The following is a 23,090-nucleotide window of genomic DNA, read 5'->3' as shown; positions in this document are numbered from 1 at the left end:
GAATAACACTTTGGCAATTAAAAATATATACATAAGATATGCAAAAGGAATTAAAGATAAAATATAAAGATTAAATAATACAATGGCAATTAAGACAAATGAATAAAACAGCAGTATGCATTACCAAATTTAAAAAAAAAAAAAAATCAGTCTTTCATGCAGAGGCAAACAATACTTTTTTTCTCTCATTTTAGACAGCAACAGCTATCCAGGAAGACTTTTAAAAAAATTTTCTCTCTTTTGAATAAAATAACAAAGGTCTGAGAATTTTAAGTCCCTTTTTAATTTCCATGAGGCCTAGAACTTTCTCCCCTCTTTTTTTGTGCATGATTCTCTAAAGTAAATAACCAGGAGTGCCATGGTATAGTGTGCAGAATAGACTGAAAGATGTGATTTCTAAGTCTGGACTTATCTGCTCATATGTCCTATTTATTCCTTCATTCTACATGTATTTACAATGTGGCTTCTAAGTGCCTGATACTCGGCTTGTTTCCTGGGATATAGCAGCAACAAAACAAACACAACACCTATAACTCAGAAGCGTAGATTTATTATTTTGGAAAAGATTAATAACAAATGAATTAAAAACTGCTACATAATAATTACATAAGTAACACTATGTTATGTTATATGTAATTTCTATGTAGAAAATAAAGGAGAAAAAAAATAATAAGCCAGATAAAAGATCACATTATCACATAAGTGGTAAGCAAAATATATATGAGGATGAGGTGGTTGGTGGAGTAACAGAGTGTCCAGAGGAGGCTTCCCAGATGTCATATTTGAGTGAAATTTGCTAGACATTTCAGCTGGAGTAGAGGATTTTAGGCAGAGGTGTGAAATTCTTATGGCTGAGATGAAATTGACTGTGCTTAAAAATTAGAAAGGCCACTGTAGCTGCTGCTTCATGGAGAGGAAAAAGTCATAATAGTAAACTAGTGGCAGAGCATATCACACTTTGTAACCAGGACTATAGACTGGATTTTATTCCAAGTGAAATGGGACTTTATTTGATAAGGCAGGATCATTTTGACTGGGCAGGCTTATGGACTGAGTGTAGGCCACTGTTTAAAACCTGGCTGTACACTACATTTTCAAAGTGCTTGTGCTTTGTCTATACATACACACACACACATTTCATACATACATGCATGCATACATACATGCACACATACACACACACATATATGTACATATATATACACACATATATATATACACACTTCGTGTATGTATATATATATATATACATATATATATATGAAATTCCAAGTGGGTTGCTTTAGCAATTTATCCTGTGTCATTATATATGAAAAAATTCTAAAACATACCATGAAACCTTAAAATAATTTGGTTTCTTTTTTAAAAAAGCTCATTTTGTAAGCAAAGTCTAAATTCTCCTCAAACTTTTCACCAGATATCTCAATATTTTGAGGATCATAAGCTTTTATTTCCCAGGCCTATATCTATTGCAAATGCAGAGTTTTTTAGTCTTTTGTTTTATTTTTTATAAACATGGCAACTTGCCTTTTACTCTAGAATACATTTGTGTTTATTTTACTCTTGAATGACTCTTAATTGCTGTCAAAAGGCAGATGTGCATAGTAGTCAGCTGCTTTGATTCTGCAATGAGAGACCTTATTTCAAATTTTGACTTCATCACTGGTCAGCTGTGTGGCCATGGAATGGTACATGCTAACACTGGTAAAATGTGAATTTTAATTGCAGGAGTACAGCAATCTATGGCCAAATCTATTCAACTAAGTTGACTGCTTCGGTAAATAAAGTTTTATTGAAAGGCAGCCATACCCATTCCTTTACATATTGCCTGTGACCTCTTTTACCCAATAACAGCAGAGTTGAGTTATTTCAACATAGACTGAGATTGTCTGTGGCCCACAAAGCCTAAAATGTTTACATCTGGCTTAAAAAAGTTTGCTGAAATCTGTTGCAGTGAATATTCCATGGAATAATTCATACATAGTTCTTAATACAAGGTCTGGAATTTAGTAAGTTTTCAATATATATTTGCAATTATTAGAATTAAAAAAAAAAAATCACTTTGTTCACTTCCAAATCATCAGACCAAATTGACTCTCATGAAGGGGCACCACTGCTTCTGTGTATTTTTGCAGGTAAAGCACCCAAGCTTGAGAAGTCTGTTTTTAAGTATTCCTATTTTGGTGACACTTACCCATTTCTGCATTAATAACACTCCTGGATGTTGGAAGTTCTATTTTGCATACTAATCTGTCCTTGATATGGATATTATAAATTATATATGTAAAAGTTCCTGGCTATATTACAGTAGTATGGGTAGATTGTTAAATTAATCATTGCAGAGCTCTTTGAAAATCTAGGCAGCAATGTGCAAATGCAAAATTTATAACTGGAGCAAACAAAAAGAAGCTGATGATTCCTTAAGGATACTGATGTTTTTGTGGTTTCTTCCTTTTGTTGTCATCACCAGAGATTTATATAACATCTGGGGAAATTTTCAATATTTAATCATAAGCATTTTTATTCCATCTTAAGCTATACATACAGGCCAATCTGAACTTACTCTAACTAGAGGCTGGACATATAATTTTTTTTAATCAAGGTATATGTTTGCCCATGTGTATTTTATCTTGTATAATAAGTAATTTCATGTATTTATAATGATTTTACCCTTCATAGTGATAATACACATTATAAAAGGTCCCAAAAACAGGGAGTGTAAACTGTGGGATAAAAGGAAGAAGATAATCTTTTATTTGAGTGTTGCAATTAAATAATTTTTTATTTAGTTTTCTTCATGAAAAAAAAACTTTTTTATTAAAAATTTTTGAGATAACATTGATTAATAAAATCAAGTAAGTTTCAGGTGTACACTTCAACAGTATGTTGTATATATATTGCATTTTGTGTTCACCACCCCACCCAAAGTTAGAAAAAATCTTTTCTAAAAGCCTACTTCATACTAATTACAGACACTCTGTAGGTGTCTAAAATATCATAATTATTGTTTAAGTTGCATTTATTCCAGTAAAGTAGAGTTTTGTTGTTTTTAATTTCCATTTCCTATTTCAATGACTCTGAAAATGGGATTTCTTAAGTAATATATATTAGTTTAATTTGTTTTTTAACTGTTTCAGAGTTAATGTTAGATTTAAAAAAGAAATGTTATTTTATTATCGAGTTCCTTAGCTTTCTATGTACCTTATTAATTCAGTTCAGGTTGATTTGTTTAAAATTAATTTTTAAAAAGACATAGGATATGATTCCCACTACATAGACATTTCTGGTTAAGTTGAGAAGACCAGACTTATTTGCATGAACCAGCTTATATCCCTTTGTCTTTCATATAGCACTAATATAAGAAATTGCCAGGAAGATTTTGTGATGTGTATGCTGGGATTTGAATAATGGGTAGAGTTTGGATAGGGGAGGAATGACAAGTAGTTCTTATATTTGATTTTTTTACAGGAGCAGGCTGATGGTTTGGGCTTGTTTTTTTTTTGAGTGTGGGATGTTTAGTTTTTCAAATTATCTAGAATTCTGTTATTGCCTAAAACACAGTATTTGATGTGATACATCTTTAGGTCTAGATTGTGTTTACACATAGTGAAATGATTCAAATTGTTACCATTTGGGGCGACTAAAATCTGGCATTGCCCCGGTAATATTGGGAGGGAGCCCTCAGTTTTTCCCTGCCAACTCAAGAATTTTAGGTCAGTGAGATTTAGGAAAAGTAAGATTTATTGAAAGTACATTTTTAGAAGGAGATGGGCAATGCCAAGGAAGGCTGCAGCTCCACAGAATTCAGGAAATGAAAAGACAAAAGATAGAGTACACTTCAAGATAGGGGTGGGTTTCAGCCAAGAGGGGATTGTAACAGCGCAGAAGTGGGAAGGTCTGTTTATATTTGGGCCATAATGGGAGTTTACAAGGGTGGTGCTAGATGATTGGTATGTGAGATCATTTAATTGATATTTGGTTATTATATAATACTTCGCCTATTGTGCATGTGCTTGCCCAAAATTTATTCTGTTAAAATTAGATTCAAGAACTTCCAGGTATATGTATGATATTATAGAGATGTATAATGAAGCTGAGGTTATGGGCTGGTTTAAGCCAGCAGCTTTTATGGCCTTTGTGCCTTAGGATGTAGGGGCAATTTATAACCATATAATGGGTGTTTCAAGGAGGACCTTAAGGAAGGTCTTCAAGGGAGGTTCCTGTGGTTACAGAGATGGGCCTTCGCTCCTACTGCTCATGACTAACTACCTAACAAAATTATTTAGTCTATGTCTTGAAACTCAGAAGAATTTTTATCTTGAATTAATCTTTCCCTTTAATAAAAAGTTTGTGAAATTACATGAAATTAGAGGGAGAATAATAATCTAGTATACTCTTTTCAAAAATGATCACACTAAGATTCAGAGAGAATATGTGGTTATGCTGATTTTTGAAAAATTGCCTGAAATACAGTTTTCTTGAAATCCATGTCAGATGTGGATTGATAGCTTTTCAGAACTAAATTTAGTGATTTCCCATAAATTTTAATGGGTGACACAGTGTCCAATTTATCCTGTAGACCTCAACCTTCAATATCACTTTCTGAGAAGCCTAGCTTTACCTTTCTAGACTAGATTAACAGATCTCTCAATACAGTGTCATACTACCGTATTTTTCTTTGTATTATTAATCACTCTGGTAATTAAATGTCCTTGTGTTATTATTTTAAGATGCATGTCTTTCCCATTAGACACTGAACTCAATAAAAATAGCTATTGTATAGTTCTTATTCATGACTATATCCCCAGCATCTCTAGCATTATGCTTGATACAAAGCAGGTACTCAAGAAATAATGCATCGAATGCACCAGTAAATACCACATTACTGCAGAAAAAAACAAGTGCAGTTTTTTAAAAGGCTTATTTTGTTTTGATATTAGCTAAAACATACTTATCTTTATGAAGATTTATTTTTAATATGAGAAAATATATCTGTTAGAACACATTGGTCTATTCCAATTTCTGTTGAAATTATGTCTAAACAAATACATTTCAACCCCTCTTAATTGACCCATTACTGTGTATTAAACACTACTAATCATGTTATACACTTTATCCTATTTAATTCCCTTTTAGGAGGGAGCCAAAATCACTTCCCATTTTACAGTCAAGAAAACTGAGGCTTAGAGAAGTTAAATACCTTCCCCAAGTTCATACAACTAATATGAGCACATATTAGAGCTATGGATATGTAGGCTTAATGTGGTTTTAAAATATTGATATTCCAAGGAAATTGTAAAAAACAAGAATTAATTTACACAAGGTCATGCTGAATGTGGCGGTATAAAATTAAAAGCTGAGGTTTCAAACTCGAAAGGATGAATCCCACCTGTACCTATTACCCGAGTGATCCTGAGCATTTTATTTAACTCTTCTAAATCTCAGTTTTCCAAACCATAAAACATACTAGATATCACATGCTTATTAACTGAGACTATGTAACAAGTAAAGTCTGGTGGCTGGTAAACACTCACTGAATTTGAATTCTTTTTTCTTTTCTGTGTAACATCACATTTCTCCCTTCTATTCTGCTCCAGTCAGCCCACTAAAAACTAGCTCCCTTTGTTTATGGGAATGTATACAAATAAACATTAGAGAGTTGTATATTATTTTTGCAAATTTAGTGCTAATTTTAAAATTGCTGAAGTTTAAATATGATTAATAGCAGCCCTCATAATAATTGCCTCAATACCCACGCAGAACACGTTGTATACACATGCACATGTGTGCGCATACGTACACACACACATACACACACACACACAATTTTTTGAGGAGCTAGGTGCCTCTCTTTATTAACCCTGCTCTACCTGTATCCCGATGCAATTGGTTTTCTCCAGTTCACCTCCTCTCTGAAGTGCTTATCCATTTTTGGTCTCAAAGTACACTGTAGCATTTTTAAAAAACTTACTTAGTGTTCTGAATATCTATATCTTTATATAGAGTATAATAGTATTTTCCTTGACTTTTAAGCTAAAATATTTATTATTCAGAGGTGATAGTCAAGGGAAATCCTTCTGTAGTCAGTATAGTATATAAAATCATAATTATTTTGGACTGGAAAAGAAAATTAATTTTCAGATGCTTTATGCTTATATAGCTATAAGATCTTTATTCACCTGTATTTCCCTCATTCAATTTTGTTGCTCAGTAGTTGTATTTATCTGTAAGTTGCTTCAAGTCATCTTTTGAAATAAAACTGATTAAATATAAGTAAAAAACCATTGTATACCTAATTATAAATTTTAATAAAATGATGAGAAATCAAGTTCAAGAATGTATTTTTCTGTAATAGAAGAATTATAATAGTTTATTTAAATATACTAGTAAATCAACTAGAAGTAAATCAGAAGAAAAAACACGAAAAATAATGTTTCTAAACTTTTACCATTAAAATAAACTTTTAAAAGCTGATTACCAATTATGATTTAATATTTTCCAATTATATGTCCAAGACACTATCATTTTTTTTTTTTTTTGATCTGGAAAAGTAATTAGCTCCACTCTCTATATGTGAGATTTTTCATCTTGTTTGAAAAACATGAATGCATGTGTATCTTCATATCTGTGTCTATATGTAAGTGTATGCAATTAGCTAACCTATAGTGATTTATTCTGGAGAAGAACAATGCCTTATTCAGATGAGATATGTAAAAATTTCACGTAACACTTCACCTATGTTCATTATAGGAAGTGACTTAACTAGGTTTTCTGCTTTCTGGTCATTGGGCTGCTCAGCTTTTTGGGTCCTCTACTTTGAAAAAGATGCATATTTTATAAGCATCAATGCTTTGAAAAATGACCTTTGATAACAATCTTTATGAGAAAGCAAGAAATATGACCCAATTTAAAAATAAATGATAGAAAGAAAAATTTATTAATTTTTAATCGTTCAGGTAATCATTATCAAATTGATTAGATTATTATCTGACAATCCACACAGACAGTGGCCCCAGCCAAGATTCAAAATTTTTTCCCTCATCAATGTAATGAAGAAATGACGATGAAGGAAATGTTATTTGAGGAGATGCTGTTTTTTTTTTTTTTAAATTAAGGTATGATTGGAAGCATTTAGCATATCAAGATAAAATATGCTATCCTTCTCTCCTTATTTCCTAATGGATGCCTGAGTAGACTTATAGATAATACAAATAGAGGTAATTTTAATATAATATTTAATAAGCTAAGTACAATTTAGGCCTTAAGGGAAGGAAGATGATTTATTATGATAAGGGCTCAGTGGATATAATATGATTAAACAATATATTAATATATATAAAATAAAGTCGTAGGTGGAAATCTAGAAAATCAGGTAATATTGAAAAGAAAACTTAAAAGTAATTTTATAATAACTACCTGCATTTTGAAATTTGTATTATTACAGCTATTTAGTAGTTGAATTAACAATTTGTCTCACTAGAGTTATTGCTACTTGCTAATTTTATTTGAAATTTACATACATAGTAACCACAATATAATTCTTAGTGTCTAAAATCCCAGGTACATTTTATTTTCAATTATACTGCTATCTAGTATTAGAGATGAATAATTCTTCTTGGTCATTTTAAGTTTTTCACTTACTATCTTTTGACTGATAAAAATATAATTTCTATTAACAAAGTATATAAGTGAAATATAGCATTTTTCTTTATTGGTTAATTTAATTATAATTAAATTGATAGTTGACCTATTTTGATTTTTAAAAATAGAGTAAGTAGTTAGGTACTGCTTGCTTTTCAATAATGACATTTTAGAGTATCTTAAAAAATGTTACTTTAATTGTAACTTAAGACTCTATCCTCTTATTTGACATGCCATACTCTTACATGAAAGAAAATATCTCAGTGTACCTTCTTTGTTCAAGGTCAGTCTACTGCCTCAGTTGAAATACTCAGATCAAAATATGTGATTTTTGCTTCACGGTTTTATAATGTACTATTTAATAGCCATTCACCTTCAAAGACTGTCAAATAGCTAAAAGGAATGTGTAATTTTTCATATTTTTATATTTAGCTGTTTAATAACATCCCCTGTTTATTCCTATGTAATATTAGTAGATTTAGTAACATCCAGTGGATGAAGATGCTAATTTTGAAAATCCCAGGAGTTATTAAGGACCACAAATAATACAACATTAGTTAATAGGCTGGAATGCGAAATCTAACTTCATCTAATAAGTGTTGTTGTATCTGATTATACTTGCTTGCTAAGAAAATTTGACTGTTTTGTTTTATTTAAAGTTCATGGCAGAATACGAGACATTTTTTTCTTTTTTTTAGAAATAGCCTAAAAACCTTACTATTGAAATTATCTGTGTGAGATAAAATTTCCTTAATAAATCTTCATTACTTGATTATAGGTTGAATATTTTAGACATCTAAACCAATTAGAATTCTGATTATTTTGATTGTTAGAAATCCTTAAATATATATATACATATTATTCATTGATGTATTCAGTTTCTATATCAGACACCTGCGATTTAAACATTTTTAGTGGTTTATAATTTACAGGAAAGTCACATGCATTTCATTATCTTTTTCTGGATTTTAGGGATTTTGCTTTTGCTTAAAAAATATGAGTAAGCTAATCAATTGATTGTAGGCAGTATAGACATAGTTTTGTTTCTAACTTATGTGTTAATTAGTTTAAGATATAACACTAATAACTAAAATAGAGAACTTCTCACACATATTCATGCTAGCCACTAAAGTATATAGATTTTTGGCATCACCTTCTAAAAGTCAACATCTAACCCCTCCAATTGTTTAGAAACTAGGCTGCCCTGTAGTTTCTAAGGATAGGCTTTAAAAGCCTTGTGTCAGTGGAGTAATCTTAAAGTCAAAGTCCTGCTGGAACACACAAAAGTAAAACTATACTCTTAAATTCTGCTTTATGTTTTTATGGGACCCTAATCAACTGGATATATTAACTCTGCCATGGACTATTTGATGACATTTTGAAGTAGAAAAAGTAAATCACCTTTTTTATTGTACCCTTTGCCAGACATTTTCATACTTTGACTCAAGGTAGACCATTCAATTGAGATAATTCAATTCATTCATTACTACAGCAGGTTGAGTAATATTTCAAATTCAGTCATAATTTAGAATACATCATAATTCTTCTCAACCCTTCCCAAAGAAGGAAACATGGAATTTATGGATACTGAATTTGAAAATTATGAAAGTAGAAGTAGTAATAAACATCTTTCAGATATCTGTATTTTCTTTGGTTCATATCCCTTAAGCTTGTTCTAGTGTTCTATTTAAAAGGCAAGTCATAGATCCAGTGAAATAGTTATTCATGTCCAAGCTTAATAATTGTATTGTCCATGTGGCTGTTGTAAGGTAGAGTGCAAAACAGAGTACTTGAGCCGGAGATCCTTATGTATTTTGATGTTTAATGTATAGTTAAGATTCTTCCACTTGGTTTTGAGGTATGAGTACCTCTGAGATAATGCGAAGAAGTTATTTCTGCAGTAACATATAGTATTTTGTAATTATATAAGAAATGCTATGTTCTGCTTTTGTGTAGAAAAGTTAATATAACCCTACTAAGACCATTAAGACTCCAGAAACACCTGTTTGCAAGATTGTCCCTTGGTTAGAAGCTAGGAATTGGATTTCAGGAGTGTTCTCACTATTCCCAGAACTGAAAACAGTGACTGTTGCCTAAATTCTTAATAGAAACAAAGTGTCTTGTGCTGAAGGCCCACCTTACTTCTGGGAGTCTAGATTTTGATACCTTCTCGGAGAACTGAGTCTCTAATGAGTTTCCCTGGTTGACAACATTTTACAATTGTTGTGATAATTCGTTGCTGGAAGAATTAACTGTGACTTCATCAGGAGAGGACTCTTGGAATCTTATGCCTGGACCCGTCTTAACTTTGCCCCATGTATCTTTCTGTCACCACTGGAGTGAGGTGAAATCCAGTGTCGCCCCAGTGGCATGAGGGAGGAGGAGGTAGAGGATAGTGGAGTATGGTTGATGGTGGTGTTGTGTGTTGTTGTTCCTCGGTTCTTCCCTGCTGAAGCAGCAAAGAATTACAGGTTGGCGAGATTGAGAAAAAGAGAATTATTGAAGGCTGCAGCTCTGTGGAATTTAGGAGGTGAAAAGATAAGATAGTACACACCAAAGGAAAGGGTGAGTTTCTAACCAGGAAGGCTGTAACAATGTAGAAATGGGAAGGTCTGTTTATATTTGGGCCATGATGGGAGGTCCTAGATGATCCTTATATGAGGTTACCTTGACTGACACTTGGTGCTACATAACATTTTGCCTAGTATGCATGTGCTTACCCAGAATTCAGTCTGTTATAATTAGATTCATGAACTTCCAGGCATAGCCATGATATTATAATGATGGTATAATGAGGCTGAAGTTAGGAGCAGTACTTTCTGCGCATGTGTTTGTAGCTGGTTTAGGCAAGCAGCTTTTATGGCCTTTGTGCTCTAGGATTTGGGGTAATTTATAACCCTAAAAGGGAGGTATTTCTGGAAGGTACTTAAGGAAGGCCCTTAAGGGAAGTTTCTGTGGTTGCAGAACTGGGCCTTGGCTCCTGTCACTCATACCTGACTAACTGCCTTATGTTTCCATTTGCTGGTTTTGCTTTTCATCATTTTGCTGTAATACATCATAGCCAGGAGCACAGCTATATACTCAGTCCTGTGAATCCTTCTAGCAAATCACTGAACCTTTGGTGACCTGGAGTAACCCTGGCACAGCTTTCCTATTGTAATACGTGATCTGAGATAAATATATTTATAATATATTAAATATGTTTATTATATAAATATATAATATTTATATATTATAATATATTTATATAATATAAATATATTGTCTACATTAAGTTGGTTGTTTACATTGTATAAGAAAAAGGGAGAGAAAGCTACATCTTCATTCCAATGACACTATAAGTGCTCCATGATCTACTATTTTTTCAACTTTGCTTTCTGGATTGTGTTCTTGCAAGTATTCATGTGTATGCTCCAGTTACTTTATAGATTCACACCTCAGCCTTCCTGGTTGTCTAAAACCCTGATTTTACAGCCTGTATAGAAGGAATCTGCATTTTAAAATTAGTTTCATCAGAACATTGAGTTTACAAAGAGTATATTAGTCTGTCTAGATTATCATGCTAAGATTAGAAATACAAAATTTGGACCATGGAAATACTGGGACATATTTATGAGTCTGTCTTTCCCCGTGTTTTCTGTATTGGTAGTTTATTTTTTCCCTAAACAGAGGCTAATTATTTATAAAATGTTACATTGTTACCCCTATATGACTATTTTTTTAAATTAACTTTTCTTAATTATCTAGCTTTCAAAAATGTATATGTTATATATACATTTTTTAATTAAATTCTAAATTAATAAAATATTAATCAGACAATATTTTTAACTTTTGCTTTCTATTTGCTGCTGCTAACTGAAATTTTAGGTCTTCTTTTTCTTCTGTATGTATTTCTTGAGATTTTGTTAAATAAAATTTTCTAGATTTCATATCTATACTGTTTTTGTTGTAGATGGTTTGCTCCTCTGTAAAATTTTGTGTTATTAGTTTTCTGTCTCCATGGACAGTACACCTATTTTATTTTTCATTAATGATTTATAAAATATAATGAATTATTTTGAAAGCACTACAAATTTACTTTATTCTTAGTTTAATCTTGTGAAATTTTAAATAATTGTTTATGTTATTTAGACATTGCTTTAGTCTAAGAGCATTTTAGAAGTCTAAAGAATATAATTTAGTATTTTTAACCCATTCAACTTTTTAATTAAATATTCCAGTCATTATTTTTATTTTTTTATTATCACAAGAAATTCCTATTTATCCATGCCAAGAATCTGTCTACACATGTAGTTACAGCTGAATATGTGTTTTTTCTTTTAATATGTTAAGTGCAGTTTTATTACTCTTTTAGTTCATTAGAATAGATTAAATATTGCAACAAGAATCAATAGAACATTTAGTAACTCTTCCTTTAATGAACTGTGTAATACTGGGCAATGTAGACATTAAGACACATTTTTTTACATTTGAACCTGTGTCTACTTGTAAAACATTCAGTCCATGATATTTTATGTTAGAAATTGACAACAAATGTCCACAAGTTCAAGCTGGGGATGTTAATGAATAAACAGAGTTGGAATAGAAATGTGGAGTGTCAGGGACTAGACAGAACTAAAAAAAAAAAAAAAAAAAGTTTCATCTACATAAATTCAAATTGAAAAATTTAAAGTACTCTGCAAACTAAATAAAATAGTAGTCTTATTTACATAGTTATATCTTCATATATCTATCCGAGATATTGAGTATTTAACCCATTTCTTCTTGGCCCTGAGAATACTTGCAGCATTTACCCTGAGATAACTCGCCAATTACAGTCCTCACCTTACCCCCAGAGTTTGCCACGAAATCTCATTTTTATTATTATTTTTGTGTCATTCTAGTATATCGATAGTCTTTGGAAACAAATGACATCATTCTCTTTACTGAATTCTGTTTTTAGTAGTGGTATGCCATTTACAAAATATAGTAATTCTCAATTGCTGAAAATGTCAAATCCACTTTGTGTGGTTCTGTGCTTTGAAATTTACCACATGAATAAATTATTATTAAATACCGATCATCATATACATTTCTGTTACATTAGGATTACAGAAAAGTTCTGTTTAGAAATACTCCAAGAACAGTTTTTATATTTTATTTTCACATTGAAAACCAGTCAGATTTGTTTCAGCCTCAAAGAACGTGTTTATATAAAATTAATGCTGGCAGCAAGCTACACTTTTTTTATTTCTAAACAGAAATGGGTTAAACAAATTCTGTTCCAACTCTATGGTATTTTAGGCTAAATATATTTTTCAGTTTACTTTCCAGAAGTAAATGTACATTATCCATCAAATGGCCAGATTAGAAAACTTTTTTTTTCAAAAAATTGTTTGCAAAGGATTATTGATGTGCAAATTTCATGTCTTCTCTCTGAAATAGTCATATAGTCACCATGTTAAAAGTATAGATATGCTTCTTTCAATTTTGCTGTGAACCAAAAACTGCTCTAAAAAAATAAAGTTTATCTATTTAAAAAAATTATTAGAAATTCCTATACAAAATGGAATAATTTTGATCTTGTTCACTTGTACAATATCTCTTTGGTTTTATTCATTTATTTTTGTAAAACAGAATTTTTTCCTTAAATTCTAAATGGATATGCAATAAATAGAAACATAAATTCTATTTTCATCCTAGCTTGGATCCAACAATCTAGAACTTCCTTATTCCCTTTCATATTTGCTGGATTACTTGTATTTCTGTTTTTTTCATTTATTTTTTTAATTTTAAGTTAGTTTTTAAAACTCAAAGTAACTTATTTAAAGCAGTTAATTTCCACCAGCACTCATCTTTCCTCAAAGTTTAGATTTACAATTCCTGAGTTGATCATGATTACTTAATCGCCACCTATGTCAGATTGCTCTTTAATATATGGAAGGTTTTAAAGAATACATAAATTTCAACTGTATTAAAGATTTGTGTACACTATTACTGCCTTGTCATTAAACTAAATGAGGTATTAAAGTCTTAAAAATACAATTATCATAAGATAGAGGACTTAACCATAACTGATGTGACTAAAAATACTACTAATTTATGATGCCCTCTTTTCAATTGTCCGAAATAGGCTTGTTTCATGTGGTGGCGTTTTTAACTTGGGTTATAACAGTTTTTTGTTTGTTTGTTTGTTTGTTTGTTTGTTTGTTTTATGGATGGAGGAGTCTTTAACTTGTAAAACTTTTTACTTTGTATGACATGTGTTTTTTAATAATTAGGTACTGTTTTACCCTCACAAAACAATAGTCTAGTAAATGTAATATTGCTTATGATGTGGTTGGTTGATTTTGAGGTTTTTGTTTGTTTGTTTGTTTTTTACTTTTTATTCTGTTTTGTATCTGTTTGAAATTGTAGAATGGGGAAATATTTTAAGCAGACAAACATTGAAGGCAGTTTTTCTATTGAGAGTGGAATTATATTTTCTAAAAGAGGAATTACATAACTGTGGTTATATTACGTGAAATATCTTGTTGAAAATTCAGAAATAAGTAGCAGGTTTCTTTTGTTTTATTTTTGTCTTTTTAAGCACTACTGTATAGCTATCATTGTATGGTTGCTGAGGACACCACATTGAACAAGACAGAATCACTGAACTTTGAATATTTTCTCAATTTTTCTTAGATATTAAGTGATTTTTGCAGCTAAATAAATTTAATATTTTTCTTTTTAGAATTAGTTTTATGAAACCAATGAGAAAAATCTTAGTAGTTTTCTGTTTTTTATATGATATATTTGAGTATCATGATTCCTAAGATAGAGATTTATAATTTTAATGAATACTCAGCAAATGATATATAACATTAAAGGAAACACTGTATACCATTGTTCTTAAAAATATATTTCTCTAATATTGTAGCTGGGAAGTTTTAAGATTTCTTCTGTCAAACATAAGATGGTGGTTGGAAGAATATGGCTTTGATGGATTTCGTTTTGATGGTGTTACATCCATGCTCTATCATCACCATGGAATGGGTAGGTGACCTGATCTATTACATGTAACTAATGATTTTATGTTATTTTTTTACTGGTAGATTACAGCAAGTTTTGGAGTTCAGTTACAGAAACTGTAGTGACTGTTACTGATGGCTTGATTTTTATCCATTCCATTGTATGTCTTTTCTTCATTCACTTCTGATCCTTTTTTGGCAAGAGGTTAGGTATAAATACATTTTCTAAGTAAAAAGATAATTATTTTATTTTATATATATTTACTTAATAACATGCTGTTCTTAATATGTAGCTTTCATCTAAAAAATTTTTTTAAGGAAGCCATTTATTGCAGCACCCTCAGGATGTGAACATGACAGCATTTTCAATGAAAAATAAATAAGAAAAATAAATCAACATTTGTGAATGTGTGGGTTGCTGCATATTAGACATTGAAGAAAATATGCATATTTTAAATAGAGATATAGTTAGTTAAAATTAAATTGTAAATTAATTTGTAATTAAAAATATTGATCAGAGATCTTCAATTTAAAAGTTGTATAAAGAAGTTGTATAGAATTCTAATTCCTCAGTAGGTAACGTGGCAAAAAATTATTTTGATGACCAAATATTTACCAGGAACAACTAATCCAAAGAAAAAAGGATTTTAGACTACAAATCTTGCAAAGTGGCTGCCAGAGAAACGAGGTCTATTCAAAGTATGTTGCTATCTGCAAATCATGCAGCACAGTTATGGAGATGTCTCCATTACATGTGCCTAGGAATGAAATTCAACCTGTAAAACATGACAGATTTCATTAACTTCCTCAAGTTTGGGAGAAGCTTATTTAGGGGATGAAAAAGGCAAGTATGGCAAAATTCAAGAAAGATCCTCTTCTAGAATAAAACATCTACATGCCCTTGCAGAACATCCCTCTGCTGAAGGCTAGGTATTTTCCAAGAAATTATGGAGTTGGAGAAATGAACTGAAATCCATGGATATGGGATATACTTTCTCTGAGTAGACAGCCCAAGAAATGGTAACATTCTGAGTTAATATGTTTTCTCCCTTTGAAATGATGAGAAGAAAAAAAAAAACTGTACTGCAGAGAAGACATACCAGGAAAAAAAAGTGATATTAAACAATTAACATTAAGACATAGAGTGTTTAATTTATAAAATTCAGTAACAAAGAGACATTTATTAGGTGACAACTAAGAATTAAAATCAATTACCAGCATGGATAAAAAAAATGCCTGGGTTCCTACTGCTCTATTGCCAATAGCAATATCTACAAAATTCTTAGAGAAACAAAGTATGGTTCAGGAAATTGATAGTTTAATAGCCATTTAGGTATAAATTTGAAAGACCTTGAGGAATAGAACTTCTGTAGTTATACTTGAAATATCCTTCAGTGATGAAATCTAGCAAACTGAAAAAGCTGTGAGTCAAAATAAAGAACTTTGATATAGAGAAATGGGAAAAAGGTGGGTGTTGAGCACTAATTTGATTTTATTAAAACAAGAGTAAACAACTGAAGGAATAGAAAGTAAATGGTTTTACCTCAGTAAGTGACACTGAAATATACTATAAGCAACCAAAATTAGGAGTTGAGGGAAGAGGAGGTAGAAGGATATTAGAGAGCGTTAAAATTTATTTGCCATTATAGGAAATCCATATTGTATAAATTGAAGCACATATTTAAAATGGTATAAACATTACATCTCAATTTTATATTTTTCATACTTTACTTCGGAGAGATCTAATAGAAGCTAGCTAATATTAACATCTCTTAAAGTGACAAAAAAGTTACCTAAAAGTTGCAATTTAGAATTCTCTTTGATATTAGATTTGTTTTTCTGCATTAAATTTAGTTAGAAATAAATTATATTTTAATTCAAAGTGATTTTGTTCACTTTTGTAAAACAAAAATTTAATTGAGAATTGTCTTAACTCTGAATGTTGATAAGGACTACTTTTTTAAGTTAGATTATATATTTGCTGATGGTAACATTATGTGGTATTCAGGCTCATTACACTTTACTTGCTATGATAACAAAACTGATATCAACAAACTAATTGGTGGGAGCATTTGCGAAGAGTTAAGACTTATGTGTCAACATAATGCATCCATATTGATTTTCTGTTCTCTAGGTCAAGGCTTTTCAGGTGATTACCATGAATATTTTGGACTACAGGTGGATGAAGATGCCTTGGTTTATCTCATGTTGGCAAATCATTTGATTCACACTTTGTATCCAGAGTCAATAACAATAGCTGAGGTAAAGTCATAATGATCTCTACCCTCTGATCCTCTTTAATGTAGAACATTTTGTCAGCAAACAATATTTGAATAGTTAATATCATGTCAGTAATTGCATAACTGAATTGTATATTGACTACAATGAAGCTACCTTGTATGGGTGGCACATTATTTAGAATTCACTGTTTTCCTACTAAGTGGTAGTGTACACTAATTACTTGTCATCACTGCTTTGTTATAAAAGGAAATGCCAGTGGTTAGAAAGTAAAATATCCTAATCAATGGACAGGACCTTCTGCCATGAGACCTTGAGCAGAGAAAAAAATCAAATATTCTTGTACTTCTATTTATTTATTTATTTTTTTCTTTTCTGGTTCAGTCATTAGAGATGGCATGGATCACTGCCTGTGAGCTTCTCTGAAGCCTTCTTGTTCTGAGATTACCTTTCTTGTTTATGTTACTGCTCTCCAATTGCCAAATGTTCACTAGTTATTTATGATTACTGAAGGTTCATGATTAACTGTCCCAAAGCTGCACTGTAATGATATAATTTGGTATATGCATAATTGACAATTCCCCTCTTGGTGATAAATGTGATAAATTAAGAAGTTTGTTAAATGCTTATGCTAATTTTGATTTAGTACTAAAATCCCTCTGGTTTTTTGAGTCTTCTGACTTGGAATTATTATTAATATAGAATTCATTATGTTAAAACTGTTCTATACAAAGTCTAGTGGTTGGCATTTAAAAATAATAAGACCATGTTAAAGTCAGAATTAAGACACGTTTTCACATTGTTGGCTTTTAGTTCATTGGAATGAAATGAAGTAGTGATTGTCTCCTTTATATGTGTAATAATACATATTATATATTATAATAAATATAAATACATATATTTATTATTTGTATAGCCTTTTTTATCCATTTCTCAAATCCCCAGCTCTCCAACTAGGTGGTATGATTTCCCTGTTTATCTCTGGATAGGGAACAGTTACTTTCTTTAGGCCTTTGCCTTGTAAATATTTTCTAGGAATAAAGCAATGAATCCTAAATTTATGGAATAAATTCTTATATAGAATTTTTAAAAACCCAACAATTATAATGCCATTCTGGTACCCAGGATCATTTTACATTCTTTACCTACTTAAATTTGGTCATAACTTATAAATCTTGCTAATACTTGTGCTAATAATTTATGCATTGAATATCTTTTAACATGAATCAGAGTGTGTTTTAAACTTCTTTTCTGTCTCTTATATTTTTTAGTTTTATCTGTCAAGCATCAAAAATTTATTTTGTCAATTATATTTATGTCAATTCAAAGCAGAGTTACTACATATGACAAATTATTATAAACAATTAATGACAGTACAAATCAAAAGTGGGAAAAAATGAAGAAGTTATTTAATACATAAAACTTAAAATTGTTACATTGATCTTTTTGTTCATTTCAAGTAAAATAGTTTCATCATCTAGGGAGCTTTTCTCTAGTGTTTCCACCAATGAAACTTTGAGACTTCAGCCTCCCTATATTACTTTGAAAAATTTTTTAAACAAGGTATGTCTTCAATTTATTCTACTTAAATTGAAAACTACTTCAATTTCAATGCATCACTTCTCTGTCCAGTGGGGAGTCTCTTTAAAATGTGGAATTGATCCTCGTGAACTTTTTTTTTTGAGAAAGCAATGTGGCGTAACAAAGTAATGTAATTTTACTTAAAGTCCTAAAATGACAATTATTAAAATTGAAACTCTTTTTCCCCTAAGATATGGCTCCCACTCCACATGGTTATATTTCTTATATTAATTTAAAATATTTTTAAATTAAGGTTTTTTTTTCCTCTAGAATAGTCATAACTGCTCTTTAGATATTAAAGAACAAAACCTTCATTTGAAACACATGATTATTTTAATTCCTTCACCTCAATAAACCTCAGTTTCTGTATCTTCTGATTGAAGAAGATCCACTAGATAACCTCAGAGACCCTTTCCAAGTGTATTCGACTATACCGAAAACCATCTTGTTGCTTCATTCTTAATGTATTAACTCTACATTTCATCAGAAATGAGCTAAGTGAGCTAAGTGCTCACAAAATACACTCCATGTCAATGCTATATGCGGAGAGAACAGGTATAACGGATATATGCTACATGGATTTTTGTGTTTCATGAAAGTAGTAACTAATAAAATGTTCACAGAGTAGTTCAAAAATCAGTCTAAGAAACTATGTTTTATCAATAGCAGTTTTACTATACCAAGGAAAAGAAAAATATAGTATCATGAGATCAAAGTTGTCCTACACAAAATTTTTTCTCATTTTAAGAAATGAGATATGCTATTACAATTTTAACTACTTTTACAATTATGCTACCAAAATACTCCAAAAATATATGCCCTTATTTATGGTTTTTATTTATTGGCCTGAATGTTACTTATATTTAGTAAAAATTTAAGCTATATGAACTGATAATGCTGATATCTTTTGTTTAGGATGTTTTAATGCCAGCTCTGTGTTCTCCAATTTCCCAGGGAGGGTGTGGCTTTGACTATCGATTAGCCATGGCAATTCCAGATAAATGGATCCAGGTAAGATTTTCTGCAAATATTTTTTTTTTTCTCGTGGACATTGTAAATTACATTGATTTATTTATTATTTCTGTGATTTCTTAGTTGTGATTATCAGTTACAGATATTATAATTGAAGTACTAAAATCTCCTATAAGTGTGTAGATTTTTGTAATAAGATGCTTCTCAAACTCCTAAGAGTTCTAACTTAAAGTATTCATACTTGTACTATTCAGACAGGGGAAAAATATGATTAATATAATGTGAGCTGTATAGATGAAATTTTGCATTATCAATGCACATACTTGAAACTTTGGTGTTCTACATTTAAAACACATCAGAGCATCCATTTCTTCCTGCAAATCATCAAATAATGTAGAAGTTACTTCTTAATTCCCAGTTTTTGCTTTATTCTGTGGTTTTTCTTCAACATACTTGGATTCATCCACTTCTTCATTCAGTATTTAACCCATTTCCTGGTTAGAAAAAAAAGTGCAGCTCCTTGCCAGTGTTAATTCTACATAAACGCACTTTTTGAGGCTGAAGCAAATCTGACTGGTTTTCAATGTGAAAATAAAAAATAAAAACTGTTCTTGGAATTATTTCTAAACAGAACTTGTCTATAATCCTAATGTAACAGAAATATATATGATGATCAGTGTTTAATCATTATTTTTCATGTGGTAAATTTCAAAGCATGGAACCACACAAAGCAGACATCTAGGATTTGACATTTTTAGCGAATGAGAATTACTATATTTTGTAAATGGAATACCACTACCAAAAACAGAATGCTGTAACTAGAATGATGTCATTTTTTTCCAAAGACTGTCGATGTATTAGAGCGATACCAAAATAATAATAAAAACGAGATTTCATGGCAAATTTTGGGGGTAAGGTTAGGACTGTAATTGGTGAGTTATCTCTGGGATAAACAATATAGCTGCTAGCGCCAGTGGCAAGTATTCTCGGGGCAGGAAATGGGTTAGAAGGAAATGGGTTAGAAGTCCTTATCATGTGTCAAGCGCTAGGAATGAATATGTGTACATAACACCTTGCACATCATTTCTAATACAATTTTATTAAATTTAATGACAATTCCAAGCAGTTTGGATTGTATTTTGTTTTATTTAATGTTTACCTATAGAACTAAAGTTGTTATATAAACTTAGAATTGATATGCAATATTTTTGGTCAATTTCATAATCATAGGATTAATATGTGTAGGAATTAGATAGGTATCAAATAATCATAACTTTCTAATGAGGCCTTTAGTACAGGCATGAACTAGTATCATGAGATAACAGTGGTAGAAGTGCATAACTTTGCACAGAAAACCCATAGTGCCTACTCTGAAGGAAGTGGCTTATTGTAATCATCTCTTAACCATCTTTCCTGTATCTCTGGCAATTTGTGTAATGCACAGCTGTGACTTTAAACTTCTAACAACACAACTTCTGTTTCTCCATTTATAATGACTCCTCAAACATTGTTAATTCAAAAGCGAGTGTTTTATAGAGACAGTCTTAGAAATCGGACAAATGAGTGTTCTAGCTTTAATACCTAGACAAGTCGCTTTATATTTATTATTTTAAAAAATGTTATGGTCTTTAATTTTCTCACTTTGGTTTAAGTTTTGTTATTCACCCACCATCACTTACAATTTTTAATTTTTCATGCAGACTTTTTTCCTAACAAGTGCAAAATTTTACTTTTTTAACCTCCCACTGAAAAGCCTTCACCAGCCTTTGAGCAGATTAAAGAATATTTAAAGGTATATATCAACCTAGAATTATTTCCCAATCAATCATAGCACACAATAGGATATTTTTCTTTTCCAAATAATATTGGCAGTTTATTTTTTTTAATCTTTAATAGACTAAATATTTTAGTACTTTGTATGCCCAAGGCACTGTACAAGGCGGTATATCATACAAGTGGAAAAATGCATTTTCATATGTTTAGGATATGACCATGCTGTCTTCTTAGATTGTAAATTCTTGAAAGGCAGAAGTCATCTTCTGTTTTATGTAATTATTTAAAAATCTTTTTGCGTCACAGAAATGAGGGCTTTAGTTAATAAGATTAGAGAGGGTTAAAGTCATATTTTTAAAAACTTTGTGATTTTCCCCAACTTTTGTAAGTTGTGAATTAAAAAAATGGTAATTCTATAAATGACTATCATTCCCTCAAATGTCAATAAAACACATCAGAGTATTAATCTAAACGTCAGCTATATTCAGTGTACGTGGCATTCATTGTTATTTACCCATAGCGTCTGAGTTAGATTAGAATGCTAGATTCCATTTGTTTTTGTTGTCCTAAAGAAAATTATTTACTACTTCTGCTTGTATGATTTCAAAATCAGTAGTTTGGAATATTATATTAGTTTAATCATTCACTGAACAAATATTTACCATCTGCAGTACACCAAATTTGTTTTATGTCCTTTAATTTTATTTGATCATTTTTGTTATCTAATAACTGATATGTTTATGTAAAGATGATATAAGTATTTAATTCATTCATTCATTAATTCAATGAAATATTTGTTGTGCACCTAGTATTTTTAAATATATAAAAATAGTTTTTTAATTAAACTTTTTATATTGACAAAACTGTAGATACACATGATTATAAGAAATAGTACAGTGAGATCTGATGTCCTCTTAACTAGTATCCTCCCAATGGTAACATCTTTCAAACCTATAGTACAATATCACAATCAGGATACTGACATTGTTGTAGTCAAGATACAAAACATTTCCATTACCACAATGTTCCCTAACATCTCCTTTATACCTACACCTGCATCCTTCTACCCCCAATCACTTCTTTACCCATGTTAACCACTAATCTGAATTTCATTTCTATAATTTTGTAATTCCAAGGATTTATATAAATGGAATCATACAGTGCATAACCTTTCTGGATTGCCATATTTTACTCAGCAAAATTGTCTGGAGATTCACTCAGGTCGTTGCATGTATCACTAGTGTTTTCCTTTTTACTACTGAATAGTATTCCATGGTATGGTTATATCATAATTTGTTTAATCATTTGCTCATTTAAAGACATCTGAATTGTTTTTAGGTTTGGGCTGTTAAAAATAAAGCTGCTATAAACATTTGTGTATAGGTGTTTCTATGACCATAAGTCATATTCTAGGATAATTGCTCATTTATTTTCATTATTCTAGGATAAGTGCCCAAAAGTACTGGATCATATAGTAGTTGGATGTTTAATTTTTTAAGAAATTGCCACACCATTTTCAGAATAGCTGTAATATTTTATGTTCTCACCAGCAATATTGGAGAGATCTAGTTTCTGCATCTCCTTGCACAATAGCACTTGCTTTTGTCACTTTTTTTGTTTTAGTCATTCCTAGAGGTGTGTAGTGATATCTCACTGTGGTTTAATTTGCATTTTCTTATTGGCTTATAATGGTGAATATCTTTTCATGTACTTTCTGTGTATCCTCTTTGGTGAAATGTCTATTCTTGTTTGACCATTTTCTGATTGGATCATTTGTTTACTGTGAAATTTTGAGAGTTCTTTATATATTCTAGATTCAACTCTTTTGTTAGATATGTGGTTGACAAATATTCTATCCCAGTCTGTTTGCTTGTCTTTTCATCCTCTTCCTATGAG

The 23,090-nt window shown here is 30.8% G+C and overlaps 1 protein-coding gene across 1 annotated transcript in view; it reads left to right on the top strand.

Annotated features, from left to right (window-relative positions):
• The window catches only part of GBE1 (1,4-alpha-glucan branching enzyme 1), a gene marked incomplete at its 5' end in the record, with an annotated part of 239,060 nt that overhangs the window by 148,580 nt on the left and 67,390 nt on the right, over positions 1–23,090 (top strand). Inside the window, 3 exon segments of the mRNA XM_006926236.3 lie at positions 14,540–14,655; positions 16,765–16,892; positions 19,365–19,460. Coding sequence (XP_006926298.2) covers positions 14,540–14,655; positions 16,765–16,892; positions 19,365–19,460 — 340 coding nt within the window.

This window comes from Pteropus alecto, unplaced genomic scaffold, assembly GCF_000325575.1.
Source record: "Pteropus alecto unplaced genomic scaffold, ASM32557v1 scaffold239, whole genome shotgun sequence".
Classification (NCBI taxonomy): domain Eukaryota; kingdom Metazoa; phylum Chordata; class Mammalia; order Chiroptera; family Pteropodidae; genus Pteropus; species Pteropus alecto.
Note: the sequence above shows the minus strand (reverse complement) of the source record. Positions and strands in the feature narration are given on the sequence as shown.